General features: G+C 43.3%; 1 protein-coding gene across 4 annotated transcripts in view; it reads left to right on the forward strand.

Annotated features, from left to right (window-relative positions):
* Positions 1 to 380: 380 nt before the first annotated feature.
* ZNF148 (zinc finger protein 148) overlaps positions 381 to 19,850 on the forward strand; it is a 36,563-nt gene continuing 17,093 nt past the window's right edge. For 2 of the 4 annotated variants that reach the window (XM_032445992.1, XM_015868717.2), the window contains exons 1-3: positions 381 to 487; positions 16,366 to 16,711; positions 17,936 to 18,061. In XM_032445992.1, the coding sequence (XP_032301883.1) occupies positions 16,382 to 16,711; positions 17,936 to 18,061 (456 nt within the window). In that variant the 5' untranslated portion in view covers positions 381 to 487; positions 16,366 to 16,381. Of the gene's footprint in view, positions 488 to 1,127; positions 1,226 to 16,365; positions 16,712 to 17,935; positions 18,062 to 19,850 lie in introns of those variants that run through there. The other 2 variants (XM_015868715.2, XM_015868716.2) reach the window with 2 other exon arrangements.

The raw sequence follows: 19,850 nt of genomic DNA on the forward strand, positions 1-19,850 counted from the left end.
AAGGAGCGTACCGCTCATCCCGCCCTCGCTGCCCGCTCCCGTGTGTGTGCCGCGCTCCGTCCCGCTGTCCGTCCCGTAACCCGGCTGTCCCTCTCACAACCCCGCTGTCTCTCTCACAACCCCGCTGTCGCTCCGCTCCCGGTCCCGCCGGTCCTCCGGGCGCCTTCCCGTGGTGCACCGCGTCGCGGCGGCGCTCTGTCCGCGCTGTCGCTGTCAGGCCAGCAGGAGGCTCCGGCTCAGGCTGGGGCTGGGGCTGAGGCCGGCGCCGCCGGAGCAGGAAGGAGCCGCCGCCGCCAACTTCCTCTGGGCTCCCCTCCTCCCCTCCCCCCCCTGCCGCCGCCGCCGCCGCCGCCAGCTCCCCTGCCGTCCCCTCCCCCTCGCCCCGCCATGCCCGGGGCAGCGGCACGGCCGCTCTGAGCCGCCCCAAGCCGCCGCCGCCGCGTCCCGGCCCGGCCCGGCCCGCCTTGTCGTCGCAGCTCCGCGGCCGGTAAGTGCCGGCGAGGGGCAGCGGGAGCCGCGCGGCTCCGACGGGGCCCGCCCGCCCGCCGTGCCGGGGTGCAACCGGGGAGGGGGGAAGGAGAGGAGGAGCGGGGAGCGGCGCCTCGCGGCTCGGTCTCGGTCTCGGCGCGGCGGCTCCGCGTAGGCCGCGCTTGGCGCCGGGGAGGCCGAGCCGAGGCAGGAGGCGGCGGGAGCGCTGCCGCCCCGCTGTGCAGCCGGGCCCGGGCCTGCGGGAGCGCACGGCAGCGCAGGGGCCGCCCGGGAGGGGTCGGAGCCGACGCGAAGCGCCCGGAGCGCCGTGCGGCCGCTGACAGGCGGACAAAGGGCCGCGGGCGGGCGGGCCGCGCTCCACGGTTCTCCCCGGTTCTCCCCGGTTCTCCCCGGGCCCATTGTTCGCCGTGGGAGCGGTGAAACACGCCGGGTCGTGAGGGTGCAACGGGCCTTCCCTGCCCCGTGCCCCGAGCCCGGAGCCCGGAGCCCTCCTCGGGGCCGAGCGCGGCGAAGCCTTCCTTGGGCGGCTCGTAAAAAGGGAAGGCGTTCGCGTTGCGGGCTGAAACGATCGCTCCGATCAGCTCGTTTTCATACAGTGTCGGGTGCTGCTAAGAGGTGTTTTTGCGCAAGGGCTGGAGCCCGGCGATGGCAGCTGTGGGTTTGCGTTGGAAGCCTACCTGGAGCGTGACCTCCCTGTGCGTGTGCACATGTGACAGCCCGGCTCCGGGAGCTGTAGGTGGGACACAGCTTTCATTTCATTGCCCTCCAGCGGCACCGTGACCTCCGGTACCGGCACATCGCGGTCTCCTCGCAAATGGGATCTCGGCAGCTTTGTTTGCTGTAGTTGCCCGCAGATGACAGGCGGGTTGTGTGTGCTGGTTAACAGCGTGTACCTGGGCCTGCCCTGCTTCTACATCTTGAAGTGCCCAGCTCAGGTTTCGCTCCTGTAAGTGATACAGCTTTCACTCCGAGTGCGTTTGAGAGGAGAAAAGGTGGAAGGGTGCTAACCTACATAATGTTCTGCAGGCGTTCTTAACGCTGTTCTCACAACCAGACTAGATACGTTAATGGCCAGAACTAGACTCCAAATCTCTCCTGCCAGGAGGAAACATGAGGTACCTCCAGGCAGTGCTGGTTGTCCAGCATCCAGCCTCAGCGTGCTCCTGGTGACAGCTGTCAGCTGTGGAACGGTGGCGGTGCAGGGCAGCCCCCAGCGCTGCAGCTGGTGTCTGTGGGCACCGCTGCTTCTCAGTGCGTGCGGTTCAGTCAGGCCCATGATGGAAGCAGCCTTGCTCTTGTTGCAGTGACCAGGGAAAGTTGTAATAGATTAATTCTTCTCTTGCACCGTTTCCCTTAAAACACATAGTTCTTGTCTGGAACGTCCAGTGGAATGTATGTGTGCTCACTCTGCAGAAGTATTTTCTTTGTTGTCGTTTCTGCGTGCCTGCAAGCTCCTCAAGTGTGTGTGTGCTTAGTGAGCTCATGGAGCTGAGTAAAGCTGAAAAAGACGAGGCTGGCCTCTTGTACTTAGCTCTCATCTACTTGTTCCGTCTTCACTCCTGGGGCTAAGGCCTGACTTAACAGCTGGATGTGTAATCTGCACCTTAGTTATTGTCCTTCACGTGTTCAGTTCCTGCCATATTGAAAACTCTATTGATGAAAAATCCCTAACATAATGGATCATGAAATCAGATCATAAGTAGATAAGTCGATACTTGAAGACCAGAATGATTTAAAAAATATTGTCTGAGAGAAAAATTACTCCAAATGTTCCAAGTTACATTGCAGGCTGAATTGTTCACCTGAAGGAGCTTTTTGTAGTATTATGTGTTTTCTTAAAAGGTGGTTTTCATGCTCTGTTCAGTTACACATTCATTGATATTACGATTGAAGCAGGAGCTTGCATATGATGGAGAGAGTTGGCGTGATAAAACCGCAGAGGGTGGGAATTTGTGCTTCCAGTTGTAAACGTCTGTGTAGCAGTAATGTTACAGCTGAGTTATGGGAGGGTTCAGAATTTACACCTCCAGTGAAATATGATAATGCTACAGCTGAAAGAGCCTCGCTCACTTCTAGCTGGGTCTTTGCACTACAGGTTTGATGATGTCAGTTTGGGAACAGTGCAGTTCAGGGTATTAGTAGGTAGCTTATTGATCTAGGTCAAATATATTAAAACTTACTGGTGAGGACGGAAGGTTTGTTGTGTTGTAGTACAGCAGAGCGGGGCTGTATCAGCTGCTGGAAGTTAGTGGTGTGTTTAGTGATGCTTCTGCAAGGAGCAGGCTGTGCTGCTGTCCCACTGCAAGTGCTGCCAGTGGGGACCTGGCTGGGTGAGCAGCTGCATGTGATAACCGTTCATCAAGCTAAAGAGTCTTTAATTGCTCAGCTTAGTTTGGAATTCATTTCAATTTAATTGAGGCTCTAATATAAAATACATTTTCTTCCAATGTGGAGAAACAAAAATGAGATAAGAAGGAATAGCATGTATGTATTTGATGAATAGATGTAGGGGTGGTGTTTTGGGGACCGTAACCTTGAGGTCAGGGTGTTTGATTTTTGTGGTCTAAACTCACAAATCTTTCCTACTGAATGAATGGGGCAAGGACTGAAAAGTAGTTGCTGCTGGAAGTATTCTTGTTTTAGAGATTCCTAAGTGAATCTAAGGTCATAGGAAAGCACTTGTTCTCCCTCAGCATGGCATCTTAACGATCTTACTGATAGCTGCCTTTGGAACCAACATCACTTATGGTGAAATAGATTCAGACCTTTAGCTTACAGTCTGATCTGCCTAAAGACACGTGAAGCCCCACAGACATAAGTAACCGTGGGTGTCTGCTAAAAGCAGACAGGTTACAAGGCGATGTGAAGCATCAGAGTAGTGTAGTGATTTGCTTGTGTCTTAATTTGTTTGCTTCTTCTATATATTGACATCTAAGCAGAAACTCTTGAGCTGTCGTTGAAGTTTATACATTTAACTTAGTTTTTAGGAGCTGAGACATGGCTGTTACTGGGATGTGTTAGAAGGAGGTATATATATACATATATACCAAGAGAAATCCTTCCTCCAATGAAACAAAACCCATTCACACTTGGAGATTTATTTTCAGTCAGGCAAATTCTCAGTTAATTTATTTTGGTTATCTTTCAGTGCAGTTAAGCTCCCATCTGTTGAGTTCATTAGCACACTATATATTTTAAATACACAATCTTTTCATCATCTCACATAGTATATTTTATACATCAGCAATAATGCCAGGAGCTACACAGATGTCATAGGTTAAACCTATTTAACTTGTAAATTATCATACGAATTTAAATACAGCAACGTAAGTGAGTCTTCCAATATTGTTTCTAGTTAAAATGTCAGCCCTTAACTGCACGGAGAGATTTTTCACGGCTCATTCAGATATTCAGCATTTTGGATAAAATACCTGGAAAAATCCACAGTACGTTATCAGTGTGTTAATGTATTCAAGACTGATACTGAAAGCTGGCGGTTTTTGCTAATAATGCCATTCAGTTAATGTATTACTCATTTATATTACTTCATGATTTCATTGCAGTTTGGGAAGCAGCGAGGCACAGCTCTTGAGCAGAGTCCCTGCATTGGCCTTATTCTGCAACTGATGTACTCCACACACGTGTTAGTATTGCAGTAGCTGTGTCTCGTCACACTTGATGCAGAAAACTCAAAGGCGGTGCTGTCTAATTCTCTCCTTATGACTAGGATGACATTTTTCTATGTGCCGAATTAAACAGTCTGAAGGTAAAATGAAATCTGTGTAGGAAGAAGTTTCAAACTGCAGGCAGCAGTAGGGTGTCGTTTATGAGCAGCCTAGTGAATGTAAACTGTCTGGATGTGGGGGAAAGGCCAACAAGGTGCCCATGAAATACCTGTGAGACAAAATAGGTTATTGGCAGGGCATTCAGTAGTGCTGGTGAGGAAAGCAGGTGTGATGTCTGTGTAAATGAACTCGGATGTGAGGTTGATAAACGGCTGTAGAGCAGGAGACTTCAAGTGACAGCTACGTCTGTAAGGGGAAGAAGATGCTCATTCATAAAAAAACCTTCAGTATCTCAGTGTCGTTGGAGTGATTTCCCATCAAGTCTGTATTAACTTTGACCACTTACAGACTCCAAAATTAGTGTAAATGGCATAATTAGGATCATTTACAATGACAGCAACGTCAAGGCCAGGTCATGCTACCTTGTGCAAGAGGTGGAATGACAAACACTGACACGGGGTAACTTCTGTAGTCAAATGTTCACTGACAGCATTTAAGAGAGAAAAGGGAGACGAGTGTATCTGATACCACCTGAAACTGAACTTCTACACGACTTTCCTGAATATATGCCTCTTTTTATTTTGTTGGGATTCAATTCGAATCAAGAAGGTGGTGATGTGCTCCTAAGAAGTACGTGTGCATACGTGTGTGTGAATGTATAAAATACTTGCATGTATTTGCGATGATCTCCGGCCTGAAGCTTTAGTGAGTGAGGAATGTTCGGCATCAACTGGAGGCTGTTTTGCCCAACACAAGCAGCACATGAGCTGCCTGGGATGTAGCTGCAGTCCGTAGCTTGCTGGGAAGGAGCAGAGCATGGAAGCAGTTCCTGTGTTGGCCAGCATTCTGCAGGCTTCCCTTGGTAGTGGAAACTCTTCGTCTTGCTTTCAGCAAGTGAATCCATCGCGTTCCTTTGCACGCGTTCTTCAGTTTTGCAAAAGGAGCAAAAGGAACGTTAAAGCCAAGAGATGAGTACTTTGCACCGGGCCTGATGTACACAGATGACATTTTAGCCTGTGAGCATTCTAGCAGTCACTGTTTCCAGATGCAGTGGTAGATTTCAACGTTTTTCAAGTAGATGTAGTCTAAAGCAAATGATCATCTCTGCTGCTGACCTCCTGAAATGTCATTCTCTCCTGTTTATGGGCACACGCACACTGTGATTTCTGGCATGGGTCAGTGTTACATGTCAAAGTCAGATGAAATCTGTGTGAGGTGGATGTCAGGCTTTTAAGCTGGGACATTTATAGCACTGAGCATTTATAGATGCGATAGTAACTGTAAATAATTCTTACAGATCTTCTCATTTTGTGCCCGGAGTTCCTTTTAACAAAGGAGTTCTTCATGAAGGATTGGTAAACTCAAGCAACTCCTTCTTCTGCTCAAGCCATCACACATTTCTTGCAGCGAGGCAATGCTCTGTCATGACCACGGTTGGCCAACTGTGGATAGAGCCAGTCCATCAGCAGGGTACCACAGAATTGTATGGGTTGGAAGGGACCTTTAGAGGTCAGCTAGTCTGACCCCCTGCCAAAACAGGCTGCCTAGACCAGGTTGCACAGGTCAGTGTCCAGGTGGGTCTTGGACATGATAGCACCAAGGTGTGATGGAGTTGTTTTAGAACGCAGTCACTTGTAGATCTTCCAGAAGAGTCTGGAATATTGGTGTTCACCTTAGTGTTTTGGCCTCTGCTCTGGGTAAAACCTACTGAAAAGGTGTTCTGTGTGAATACCGCTTTAACAATACACACCCAAAATGAATAATTCATCTAAGGGAAGACTGCCTTCATCCCTTAAGGAAACTGTATCAGGCTGCAGTTCTTCGGAGCATCCTCTGTCACTGGTGAACGTGACATTTACACCTGGTGAATTTTTGTGGGGTCATCATAGAGATGTGTGAGTTACGGGTTGTCTTCTGAGCATCTGGAAAGCTTGGATTGTTTTAGGGGGATAAGGAAGTAAAGGAAAGCTACTTGGCTTTGATTTTGCTTTTTCCTTGTAGATGTTATGAAGTTTGCCAGTAATATCTTCTAAAGTGACTCATAGAAAATAAATCTGTTTTATTTGAAATATGTGTTTTTACAATCACAGGTTATTTGTGCTTGAAATTAAGGGATTGGGACCAGGGAATAAAACAGAGTTTATAGGAAAGAAGCATGCAGAGGATCATCACCCAGTGGTCCTTATGTTGCTTCAGTATATAGACAGGGCAGCAATTTGTAGGCGAAAACAATGACTTGTTTTCTTAAAAGCAGATCAAGCAAACCAGATGTGTTCAGGCTTTCCTGGAGTCTGGTAGGAACCCTCACTCAGGGGTATGTGCACCTTATTGGGTCAAATATATGGAAGCTGTAAGTGCGACTTCGCTGTCACTTTTCAAGGAGCAGCAGTATGAAAGGACCAATTAACATAAAACCTAATCTCCCAGTCCTTTGCATGACCCTGCAGTTTGTGTTGTCCCTGGCTCGCATTCCTTAAAGGTCACAGGACAGCGTGGAGCTTTCCACAGTTGTGGTGATAATGCCAGTGTGGCTGCGTATCTGAAAAGCATGGGATCTACTGCAGTTGTGTGCCTCAGATTTGCTGTACAACTGGGCAACTCTTCATTTGCCATCCTTAGTTATGTGCCAGTGTTGCTCCAGTGCTTGCACGGCTTCTCCTGACCCTGTTGCTTCTGGGACATGTCTGTGCATTGAGGGAACCTGGGTGAGGGCATGATGGATTTTTCCTTTAACAAAATCCTATCCAAAGTTTTTCTGACCCTACAGATTGCCTTCCTGCTTTGAGATATGGATTGCATTGCGTGTGTTTTTACTAAGGCTTGGCTTCACCATGGAGTTGCTTGACTAGTGCTTCTCAGAAATTCCAGACCTGCTTGGGGTGGTAGCTCTTAATTGCTGCCCTGTGAGTTAATGGCATAGAGAACCATCATGATTTTTGTTCCTAATAATTATAGGAGTTATTATAAACACAAATCATATCTTTTGATCAATCTGAATTTTTGTCTTACTGTATTCTAGCACTTAATTAGGGAGAATTAGCTGCAGGGTACCAAAGTCACTGAGCTAGGATCCAATTTATACGGTCCTTTCCTTCAGGAGGGTACAATCCTAACTTTCAGGTTTTGGATCATTTTCAATGTTGGTTAACGGGCTAGAATATCTCCGTTGTTATTGCTCTTATTAAATGACTTCTAGACATCTCATGTTTTGGCTTGCCTTGATCTGAAAATGAGCTTAAGTGTTTTAAAATTGTTTGAGAACAGTCGGGCTGTAATGAGGACTAATCACCTCAGGGCATGCGATGGAAGTCAGCAGGGTTCCCTCTTTGTGTGGCTCTTGGAGTACGGTGGGGCAGGTACTGGGAGGTGTTTGGTGGGATGGCTGGGGGATGTGCTGCTGTGGTTAGCACTTACCTGATTTGACGTTTTGGTTGTTGGTTTTTTTTCCCCTTTGGAGTGAGGATCAGGCAGATTAAAATGAGGCTGACTTACAATTCTGGTATTTTATGTAAGCAGGATAGGAATAGTTCTTAGCTGATTCAGGCTGACCACAACTGTTGGTTATCAGTGAGGAGCTGATAGATTTGTTGCAACAGTGTGGGGAAAAAAAAAGTCCCGACTGTACAGAATTGTTCTCTTCACAAACTTCTTTGCTGCCTTGGCAACTTTACATGTCTGTCACTTGTGCTCTGAGACCGGCTTTTAAGAAAGCGGCCTATTGCTTGCCATCCTTGATTTAGAATCGATTTCTGCTGCTTCCTCCTCTGGCTGATTTCCTACTGTCTTTCAGTACAAATGTGTCTGTCTGTGCACTGCCTCTTCTCCTTGATGGAGGTGCTTGATGCTCTCCTTATGCTCTGGTAGCGGCGGTTAGTGAAGCCACAGTCAGTGGTTCCTGGGATGGAAATTGGTCCGTTGCACCCTGTTGAATGCTTTGAAGAATAATTACAGATTTATTTTGTTCACTATTGGTCAATGATCTCCCTAACTATAGCATTCCTAGATCCTCTACTGCTTCTTTTTCATTGCCCTGTAAAGGAATGAAAGGGCTGCCAGCACTGGAACCAGATGATCTTTCATCCCTTCCATCCCAAGCCATTCATTTACAATGCAAGACTGCTTCCAATGATACCTAAGGTGCTGTCACTTGCTGTTTTCATACTGTGATAGAGCTGTCATCTCTGAAGAGTCTGAGCACCTTACAGAAATATCTGCATTATGATTAGCAGCCATCCCTTGTGTTTCTATGTTGTTTCCCCAGGAGATTATTATTACATAGGCTTAGTTTTCCCATCAGCTCAGCTGGATGTGCCTTGTGTTTGTTTCCATTAGTGAAAGTGAGGTGGATAAGCTTATTTGTGCTTGAAATAGCTTATTTTCTGTGTTTTACGTTCAGCTTAGTATTTTTTGGTTGCTGGTTGTATTGGTCTTGCGGCACAGGTCCCCCAAAGCCCTTTATTTTTTCTGTAGGCAGGTTGGACTCACAGTGTTAGAGGAGTGGAGCAGTCAACCCAGCTGTCTGCCCCTGAGCTTTCAGAAGGCCTCTTTCACATATTCTGCCCATGCTGATGGCTTTGAAAGGTGCCCTCTGAAGGTAACATGGTGATGTTTAGAAAGCGATATAGAAAGAGCATTTGCTCCATCTGCCCACAGTGACTCTTGTGCATAAGAGGTATTAATTCTGTCATGTTTAGGACTAATTGGATTTTCTGAGGTTGCTGTTCCACGTGTAGGTGAAAGATGTGGTTGAAATACAGCGAATATGCCTTAACATAAAGTTACACCAGGATATAAAGGAGAAAAAGCTCAGTGTGTGAGATGTTATTCTGCACAGGGCCAGCAGCTCCTCTCACAACTTATTTCTAGATGTTACACAGCTTACCTTGAGTCAGTTTACAGTAATGAAGTTAAGAAAAAAATGTGTATTTACTTTGTGCCAGCATCCTAGAACTGAAATTGTAACTTAGGAAAATGATTCCTGTATTCCAAAACATGGCAGCTGCCCTCACAGCCTGAGAGCTGGTGTGTAAATAATGATTTCAGATGCTCCGGTGAGACCTGAGAATGCTGTCTGTGCTCAGTTGGATGTTTCGCATGCATTGTTTGTGTCCATCACCCCTATGATTCAGATTTACTGTTGGGATTTTCCTATGAGTTTCCTTTATCCTGTCCTGTATGTAAATGAGGGGTGCCTTCCCGAGTCTCTGAGATAGCTGTGGGTTTTGCCATTAAGGTTTTGGGATCAAAATCTTTTCTATTGTACTTGCATTTGCATAGTATCCAATGTTATTTAGTCTGTGTGGACTTATTAAGTAATTGACCTGAATTTTTCCGGAATTATTGTTTTTCTTGAGCACCTATAGATGGGTTTCTACAAAGCAATGAGAAGCTAAGTAAAGTTATTCCAAGTATGCACTTGGAAGATTGTTTTTAGGTATAAGTCAAGCAAGGAAACATTGAAATTACAGCATGGAGTTTTACCTATGCCTCTGTAAATTTACCATAGTAAATGTATTTGCATTGCTGTAGCCTAATTTATTGCTCAATTCTTTTATATTCTGGTCTTTAATGAGATATGAACTCAATGTTTCCTCCCACAGAGACCCCCTCATTTCTGAATGCATAGCAGGATACGTGGTGCTCACAGAACAAGCAGCTGCTCAGTCGTTTGCTTTCTTCTCATTGCATAATGTATTCTCTTACTGTGCTCAGCTTAATCTTGCTTTGAAGGCAGAATGAATATATTTTGTTGAAAGAGGAGAGGTTAGAGAGCCCCTCATTAATAGCTCCTACTGCTCTCGTCATGCCTTATACCTCCATAGGTCATCACTCTGTTGTAGAGATAAGGAAGTGGAGATACAGGGAAAGGGAAGATGATTTGCTGAGATCACAGATGTGCCCAAGAGCGTTGGCAGAGCTGAGAAAAGGAGCCAAATCCACCAGTCTCTCACAGCTCTGTTCCAACATCATGGTTATAGCCATTTGGTCATCCTGCTGCGCTTGCCTTTTCTTGATGCCAGCTCTATCCGTGCTCCCCCATTCCTCTCATGATTCTCCACCCAAGTGTATCAGTTAGAAACATGCTGGTTGTGCATTCTGATCCAGGAGTAGGTCCCAGGGCAGGCAGAAGCACTCATCTGCCCCACTTGCTAAGTAACTGATGTGGGCATCCCTCTCTCATCTTGTTAATGCCACTCCCTTCCTTCAGGAACTGTGTTGGTTGTGGGAGCAAGAACACTGTAAAGTGATTAACATTGCTTATTCTGACAAGTACTTCCACTGGTCCCCAGGGAAATGATATGGATACTGTATTCTTGTCTTATGGTTGGAGAACTGATGTCTGGGAGTAAGACCAGAACTTGTGTTTGGTCTGGATGTCCACTGAGCTCTTTAAGAGCTGTGGAATTGCAGGTGGTCTCTGGGTGGATCAAGGATAGGTCTCTGTTTTGCAATATATTGTTGAACTGCTCAAGTGGTCGTGACTTTCTTTTCCTGACTCCACTCATTTCAGCCATTGTAAAAATGGACCGATGGTGTTATAAACTATATATATAGTACCTGTATATAATTCCAATAGGTGAGGCAGGCAAATTATGATGAGCCAGGTACTTGTCCCAGACTTTTGTATGTATGGATGCAACTTCTTGTATTCTCCCAGGGCTTTTTGTGTACAGAGTTTTAAGGATTTTTAAACATCAGTCTGGAAACACCAGGAATACTACAGTATATTCATGGAGGCCTTTGCCATTTAAGCTAGTAGGGTAACTGATAGAAACAGCAGGTTATCTTCTGTAAAATAACACTAGCATAGTGCCAGTGACAAGAAGGGGGGAGCACAAAGAGATGCCTTGCAGATGTTTGCAGGGAGCAGAGCAGCGATGAAAGCCAGGAATTTCTCCAAGGAACTTAAGGACTTATACAAAATAATAATAATTTAAATAGCAACATATTTGCCTTTTCTATTTGTTTTCAAGGTGAAATTATATGAGATGGGCTGAGCCTGTTAGCAAGTGGATGCTGCAAACAGAAGGGCCTGCTCCCACACTGTGTTTTGAACTGCTTCTGACAGAGGCCTTGTGGTAAATCAAATCAGCAAGTTAACCTGGAAAGAAATGAATAAATGAAAGAAACAAACCAGAAGCCACAACAGTTGATGAACTTTATAAATGTCTGTTTGTATGAGCACAGGGTTGGTGCAAAAGATGGGGCCAGAACGTCAGAGTTAGGAGGAGGGAGAAGTGCCCCTGTCAGTGACAGTTAGCTGGCAGATTGACTCAGCTGTGCCACACAACTGCTGTTAAAAATAAATAAATATATACATATGTGTATATATATTCATTATCTGAAACATAAAAAATCAGCTTCAGGCATGCTTGTAATATGTAGCATTTTACAAGATGTTAATGAGTTTGCTACACTGGTAACATCCCTGTGGGTTTTAGAATGCAACCGTGGCTTTGTTAACAGTATTGAAAGCTTTCTTATAGGTGTGCTTGCTATTAGACTGTGGTTTTGCTGGTGATGATCTAGTTCTGAATTTAGGGTAAGCAAGGTGGCAAGGATTTTCACACACGGATAATTTTGTGCACAATAAGTAGATTTTCTGGGAGTAATCCTGTTGGTTGTAATAGGACTATTCACAGCTCAGTATGAGTGGAAGTCTGTGTAGGATCAGGCCCTGTGCTGCTGGCATGCAGTCAGCACCATGCAGCAACATGCAGAAACAACCCTGCAACAAGTCCTAAGAGTGATTGTGCTGTATGGTCTGGTTTAGAATGTGTTAATTTTCAGATCCATGAACCTTTTCACAGCTCGTCATGTTTGATTGCTTTCTTTCTGTTCTGCGAGTCGACACATTTTAATTCATTCTTATCAATGCATGGATGTTAATTTCAAAGTCTTTCTTTTAGCTTAGTCTTATTTTCTGAGCAGGGAGAAGCGATAGCATCTCTTGATGTTCTTTATTTAGAACCATTAATGAAGGTATTATTTTTCACTTTCCAGGCTTTAGCTGTATGTTCAAAATGGAACTTCTGACATTGTGGAAACCAGCTGCGTTTCCTTTTCTATTAGACTGTATCAATATTTTAATAGCACAATAAGTATCTTTTCTGATGTGAAAATCCACGACATGTTTCACAGTCTGAATGGGTTCACTTGAATTCTGTACCCGATATTCATTTGAGCTCAGAGTTTAGCATGAGTCATTGTAGTGTGGCCATAGAGATGAGCCCTTAGAGACAATAACATGCTCGGGCATTCCCATGTATTGCTTTTTTTCTGAAGTTTCTTTACCTTTTGCACTGACAGCCTTTCTACAGTTTGTTGCTTAAAGTCGTTCTAACAAGGGCTGCGGGATATTGATAAAATAGCAGACCTTTAAGTGAACCCAGTTAGTATCTCTGGGTGCTTGCTGATCTTTAAATAATGCTTTGCTGCTTGCTCAAGCAAAGGAGAGAGAGGGCAGGATAACTGCTTACCACTTCGGTCAGGGTGGATAGAAAGTGCTGCATCACATGTTGTGCTCTGCTGGCTGTTGAGTTTTGTCCTTTCCTTCCAGGGTGTCTTCAGCTTTAATACATAGCAGCCACTATCCCAAATAGATGTTTTTAGATATTAATGTGTCCCTATTTTTTCTTCTAATTTTCTATTCTGAGTTTGAAAGCCCCTCACGCTTTTTTTCTTATGATGATTTTGTTCGAATCATAGAGTGGCCAGGATTGAAAAGGATCACGATGATCATCTAGTTTCAACCCCCCGCTATGCATAAGGTCACCAACCACCAGACCAGGCTGCCCAGAGCCACGGGCAGCTGTTTGTTTCATGGGGAATATTGTGTTTCCCACTCAGCTCTCCAACTCACTGCACCATGATCTTTGGAAGAACTGCTGTTGGGGAACTGAAGTGAGCAGCTGTTGAGAAGTGCCGTGGGGCTTGGCTCAGCAGCGCTGTTTGAAGTGAAGCAGCGTGATTCCCTGGCGGGAGATGCTCTGCAAGCAGCTGCTGAGCATTGTGTGAAGGGAGAAGGGGCTGAGATATCTGATGAGCCCACTTCCACACAGTCTCTTCCCCTCTTTCTTTTCCCCAAATGTGTGCCTGTAGATGTCTCTTGTGAAATGCTTTGCACAAAGCAAAGGTGTGGAGAAGCTCTACTTTTCTTGATGGCTTTTTTTCCCTTCTGTATAGTCAAAGAATATGCCAAAATCATACGGTTGTTTGGTGGAGCTTGATAATGTTCTGGAATTCCATGGAAAATATCTCCGCAATAAGGATAACGGTGCTTTATGCCAAGAAAAATACTTGTGTATGTTCGTGTTGGGTTTGTGTTATTTTAACTTCAGTCACGATAATCTCAAAATAAGTTGATCTTTATCTCACAGATGCATCTTGCACTTAAAATATTTATTTAATCTTTACGGGCTTAGTAAAGTGAGCTTGTTTGAATGCTTTTAACTTACATTTTCTTTATCACGCTGTCATTCTTCCAAGAATGCATCTCTCCTCCTCTTCTTCGATTTAAGTGAAAGGATTCTTTTTGTGTGAGCCAAAAGGTGCTGACAAATTACTCTTGTTTTACTGAGATGGCTGCAATTGGGATAATTCTCATTTGGATTAATAGATTATTTTCATTTGCGTTCCTTCATTTTAAAGCAGTACCTTAGTTTCAGATGGTTTACGGTGTTTTATCACTTAGAATATGCAGCCTGAGCAGCCTAGCAGTATGATTTCTCATTATTTTTCCATGAAAAGCCAGATGTTTGAAAGCCTGATTTAATAAGCTGTACGCTCACAGTAGCAGCATCTGATATGACTCAAGATCATGACTTGAAAACAGCAGAGCGCTTTCATTTGCATGACTCCTAAGTCTGCTAGGCAGGGTGAGAAAAAAGTTTCCATATCGTTGCCAATTCAGAGAACTAATAAGTCCAATAAATGCCACCTAGTGCTGGACTGTCTTCTGGGCAGCTGTTCCCCCTTGCTGACTCTCCTGTCATTCTGCATGTCATGAGCCTGCCCACCTCTCTTGGTGAAAGTAGCAGCTCTTTTGTATTAAACACTTGGGTCTCTCTCTGTTTTCATTCGTCTGCCTACCTTCCTGCCAGGAAATTGCTTTCATCCAGGATTTCCTCAATCCATACCTCATTTCAGAGTGGTAGGGTGGAATCCTCTGAGTTCTTGTGTTCTGGTACCTGCCCATATCATTCCTCTATAGAATCTGCATTGAGCTTGTGCTGCTGTCTTACTGTGGAATGGAAGAAAAGGCATAGCGAATGGTGATCTGTGTAAGACATATCCTGAATGTGAATAAACTTGGGTTGAAGTCTGAAATGATTAAATGGATCTGCTTGTTTTCCTTGGAGTCTGCTTTCCGTGCTGTATTTTTAACGTGCCCTACCTAAGAAACCTTAATTCCTTTGTTCCAATCCTTTATCAAACAATGATTCCATGGGGGACAGGTTGTTCAGAACTTCAGTTACTTGCCTCATTTCTTAACACAGGATCCTCCGCACTGCTAAGATGACAAATTCACCCTCTTCTTTTAGGATCACTAAGGTCTACTGTTGCAGGATCTCTCTGGGAGACCTACGTTCTAGGGGAAATAAAACCACAACAAAACAGCTTTTTGTGCTGTGCTGGGTTTTCAGTTGTATTTTAACTGAGAAACTATTGATATGCCTTCCCAGTTACCTCTCCCAAATACTTCATGGATTATATATAAAGTTATAAAGACTATGAAGTAGATTAACTGGGAGTAAGCTTGTCAGACCATCATGATTGTAAGCATCTTCATCATAGATAGAAATTTAGAACCTCTCGTCATAGGGAATAGAGACAAATGCTGTTCCACTTCTGTGTTGGATGACGTGAGTTTGCTACTAGAAGGTGTTAAATTGGATTTTTATTTATTTATTTTTAAAGAAACGGAGTGAGTGAATTTCACTTTCAGAAGGTTGGGAAATAATCGTTTTTTGAAACAAATTATCATGTAGCAGAACTTGCCAGTCTTTTTCAGCTGGTTCTGCCTGTGGCATGCATTCCTACCCACTGCAGGATCTCACCTGAATGAAGAAAGATTGCTATTTATTGTGAACTTGCTGTAGTTTGGTATGAATACAGCTTTGCAAAGGTTTAAGATGCATTGAGAGATTTGGAAAGTGACCACACCAAAGAAAGTAATTGAAATATGTGATGTGTGTTTGTTCGATGCAGTGGTTTAGCAAAATGGCAGACTGTTAGCTGGCAGTGGTATGGGTATATGGCTTTGCAGGTTGATGGCTTGGGCAGCTCCAGGCAGACTTGATTGCTTTGATTATGAGTTGTTTGCTGGAGTTGTATGGAGGGAAGCATCACCTCACACTTGAAGTTAGGATGGGAATGGAGCATTTGGGGGACAGAAGCCAGTGCTGAGGTGAGGCTGCTCAGAGCAGAGCGAGCCAGCCCCCTTCCCTCACCCAGTGGCAGTGCTGGGCTGGGTGCCCCCAGAAGTCCACTGTGTGCTTCTGTTGGGCCTGCTCTGTGCTGCTGCTTCCAGCCACAAAAGCCTGCTGCCCTGTAGTAAAAAGCAGTTGGTAAAGTCATGACACTTGTTGGAGTTCTGTATCTCTGCGTATCGTGAATCACGGTAATGATATTGCTATTCTTGACTGGAATAAGTGTTTCCTGACTAATGAGCCAGCTTAGTGGGTGTGGAAATGAATGTCCTTTTCATAAACAAACTCTGCTTCCCTGTGTCCTTCTGTGGCATGCATGTTGTGACAGAAAGTTGCCTTTTCCTCTTACTTTGTGTTGTTAAGATGTTTCACCTTCTCTAGTATGGTTTGGGGTAGTGGTGATGAAAGAGCTATTAAAGAATAAGGAAACCTTGTGTTCAAAAGTCTTCATTTGTGCCCACATGCATGTGTGTGAAAGGAGAGTGTTTGGCGTTGAACTAAGGCGTCCAGTTTTTCCTTTCTGTTTGGATATCAATTTTAGGAGCAGAGTGCGTGCGTGCGTGTTGAATGCTGACTGAGTTCTTATCGTATGTTCTTAAGTTAAAACTTTAAGCAAGAGCACCAATTGTAGATGTTTACTATTAAAACTTTCTTTGTAGGTTTTTGCACTTAAGAATGAACATTGAAGACAAGCTGGGAGGATTATTTCTTAAATGTGGTGGCATAGACCAGATGCAGTCATCCAGGGCTATGGTAGGGATGGGTGCAGTATCTGACCAGTCCGGAGTGTCGGGAGAACGGCAAGAGGCGGTGCTTCAAGATCGGACTATGGCGCACCAGGAAATTCTTGCACCAGAAGAAGTGTTACAGGAAAGTGAACTTCGACAGCAAGAGATGATTTCACATGATGAACTCATGGTCCATGAGGAGACGGTAAAAAATGATGATGACATGGATACGCAAGATAGACTTCCTCAAGGGCTGCAGTATGCTGTTAATGTCCCTGTAAGCAATTTATTTGTGAAATATTGGAGAATTTACTAGGGAACTTGATCTGGTAGTCTTATCCTACTCTGGCAAGAATCTATTAATTGCTTGTTTGGATTTTGATTATCAAAATATTTATGAATAGATGCTGTTTACAAAAACATCGTTTGCCTCTGTCCGTGGACAGTTTTTCCCAATTAAGTGTCATCTTCAAGTATCTGTTTTATAAATATTTTATAATCATGCTGTTACCGTAGAATTAGCGAGTTAAAATGTGCTCTTCTTAATATATTTAATGTTCCAGAGTAACGATAGGCTAGAATAAATAGCATTACGAAAAGGTGCATACTGTTTATGCTGTTGGTAGTACTGTTTAGTTTCTTTTGATATAGGAAGCATTTTCTTATATGTTTTCCAAGCATGTGGACGCTTAGCAATTGCATTCACACTGCAGGTTGGACTGTGACACTTCATACATGACCATAAATATGCCCCTCCTCGATATCTAACAGAAGCCGTACCTCATCATTCCCAGAGCGAATACAGATGACTTCCTTTTGAAAGCAGAGCATCTGTCTGTAAAGCAGCACATCATCACTGTTACCCGTCAAACATAAGGGATAATTGCAAGGACCTTAAAAGTAGATAGCCTTATATACGAAGAATAATCCTTAGAAAGGTAGCGTTGTTAAAACACTACTCTGTTAGCTGGAGATCAGGCAGCTCAGCTGTTAGAAAAACGTGAGAGTATCTTGCTCTTCATTAAAGTTTACCTCGAGAAATGCTTTTTGGAAAACAGAACCAAAAAAACAACACCAAACCCTTTGTATGCAATATTTTTGTTTTCTTTATGTCTTAAATATATAATAAAATATTTAGTTAAATCTTGCATTGACAGTACGCAGACTAAAGTAAAATAGGTGTGAAAAGCTGAATGGTTTTACAGATGGAAGTGATTTTAACATAAAGATTGATCTCAAAATCACCGCAGATCAGGAGGAAAAAAAGACTTTGGGAGATGAATGAAAGGATACATCAAAATGTCACTGTAAAAATAACTATGCCCTTTTTACTTAGATATTTATTATTCCTTTCACTTAAATTTCTGAAAGAATGAAGCCACAAGATAATTCCCTTTAGAAAAAGGTTTTCTGTTTCAGCAGTTTGTCATCTTCTAAAATTGAAAAATTGCTTTTCTGTAGTGAGAACCTTACCTGAAACTGGCACTTGGTATCTTAACAGATCAGTGTAAAGCAAGAAATTACCTTTACTGATGCATCTGAACAACAGAAACGAGACAAAAAACAAATACGAGAGCCAGTAGATTTGCAGAAAAAGAAGAAAAGAAAACAGCGTTCACCAGCAAAAGTAAGACATTGATTTGGCAAAACCAAGATTAAAAGAACCTAAAGATTTGGTTTACTATGACTAATTTCATTAGCATTTGAAGTAGTTAGGCTGGAAATTGTTTGTTTGCTCAGTAAAGATGCAGGTCTGAAGTCTACTAGAGACCCCAAACAAAACCTGAAATGTCAGTGTTTTTCTTTGAACTCTTTTTAGCCACTTGACGTATTTTAATATCTGTCTCTCCAGGGAGTTCTCTCCAAATATTTTTTTTAAAATTACGAGTCAGTAACTTTGTAGACAACCTATAAATCGTTACTCTTTGTCAGTCTAACACTAGTTGTGCTTTTCTTTGAGCCTTATAATTTCATATGCTTTACGCATAGTGAAAAGTTTTTAAAAAGAAATCTAAAATGGTAGTTTGGAAAACTCTAAAAAGTTGACTAATCTACAAAAAATAATCTACCATAGGCGATATTTCTGTGGTCATAATCATTTTCATATATGCATTTATTTATATCGAAAAGATTCTTATGAGAGCTGCTGGTTTGTTACTTCAGAAATTGTTTTGTAGATCCATTCATGAAGAGTATGTGTCCCTGTATGTCTGAAAATACAGGTTTTCTTCTGAGAGCCACTTCAGATAAAAACAGTCATTTCACCTCATGAGGTAGCAGCGTTAGACCTTCTAGTAACTCTCCAAATCACTCTTTGTATTTAAAGTAGAATCTCTGCTAGATGCTCTGAAAGGCAAAAATGAGGTCACACAGAAGCATTAAATAAGCCTACTCTGAAATTAACCTAGGCTGTGTACCCATAGAAGGAAAACTCAACCTAGCGCCAAGAAAAATTCCTGCTGGGGACCCACGAGTCCTCTTCAAAGCACCATCGAATGTGGTGATGTTTGTAGTATACTCGTAAAGTTGACAGATTGTTTCAGATTGGGTGTGGAAGCGAGTTCCAAATCCTTTGCATCAGGATGTTTGTCCCTTTGGTAGAAAAAGGAGATCTAGGTTGAATGCCCTCCAAAGATCACTTCCATGGAAACACTGCAAGGTAGAAGAGGCATGTGTCCCTCTTTCTACAGGCACGTACTTGCATGCTTCCTTTTTATCTTCCAATCTGTCAATGTCATTCTTTTGGGATAACAAAAGATTGAAAAATGATCAGGAGAATTGCTAAAAAGTTTTTTTTTTGTTGGTTTTTTTTTTCTTGGGTTTTTTTTTTGTTTGTTTGTTTGTTTGTTTTTTTCAATCTCTCTTCCCCTTTTTTTTAAAGCTTGTCAAAGTAGAATGGCAGAAAGAAGCTAAAGGACTGATGTAGGTGAGAATCTACTCCAGCTGAAGTTAGCATTCCCAGTAATGGATTGATTTTTTTCTATCCAAACAGCAGCTGGGACTTTTACAAATGGAAGTCAATTAATACATGGAAACAGTTTACATTGTATATCAATGTAGTCATCATATGCATAAAAAGTCAGTTGCTTTATGAATCCTGTCTTCTTGTCCCCCTTCCATGCACACACATGCATGCACACATACACACATACACATGCATACGGACATTTACACATTTTTGTTACTTTTATTATGAAAACAGCACTGGCAAAGATAACGTACTTGATTTAATGAATGGATGCAGTAGAAAAGCCCAGGGTTAGCGAAATTGTGAAATTAAGTGGATTTTCTGCGTGATTATTTAAAATCTTTCAATATGCAAAAAGAAATCCTAAGAGGTATTTAAATTTACTCCGATTTAATCACTCAGCCTTTCATTAGTTGAGCGCTGTTGCAGAGCAGAGTTTTTCTATCTG

Source organism: Coturnix japonica, chromosome 7 (assembly GCF_001577835.2).
Source record: "Coturnix japonica isolate 7356 chromosome 7, Coturnix japonica 2.1, whole genome shotgun sequence".
Classification (NCBI taxonomy): Eukaryota; Metazoa; Chordata; class Aves; order Galliformes; family Phasianidae; genus Coturnix; species Coturnix japonica.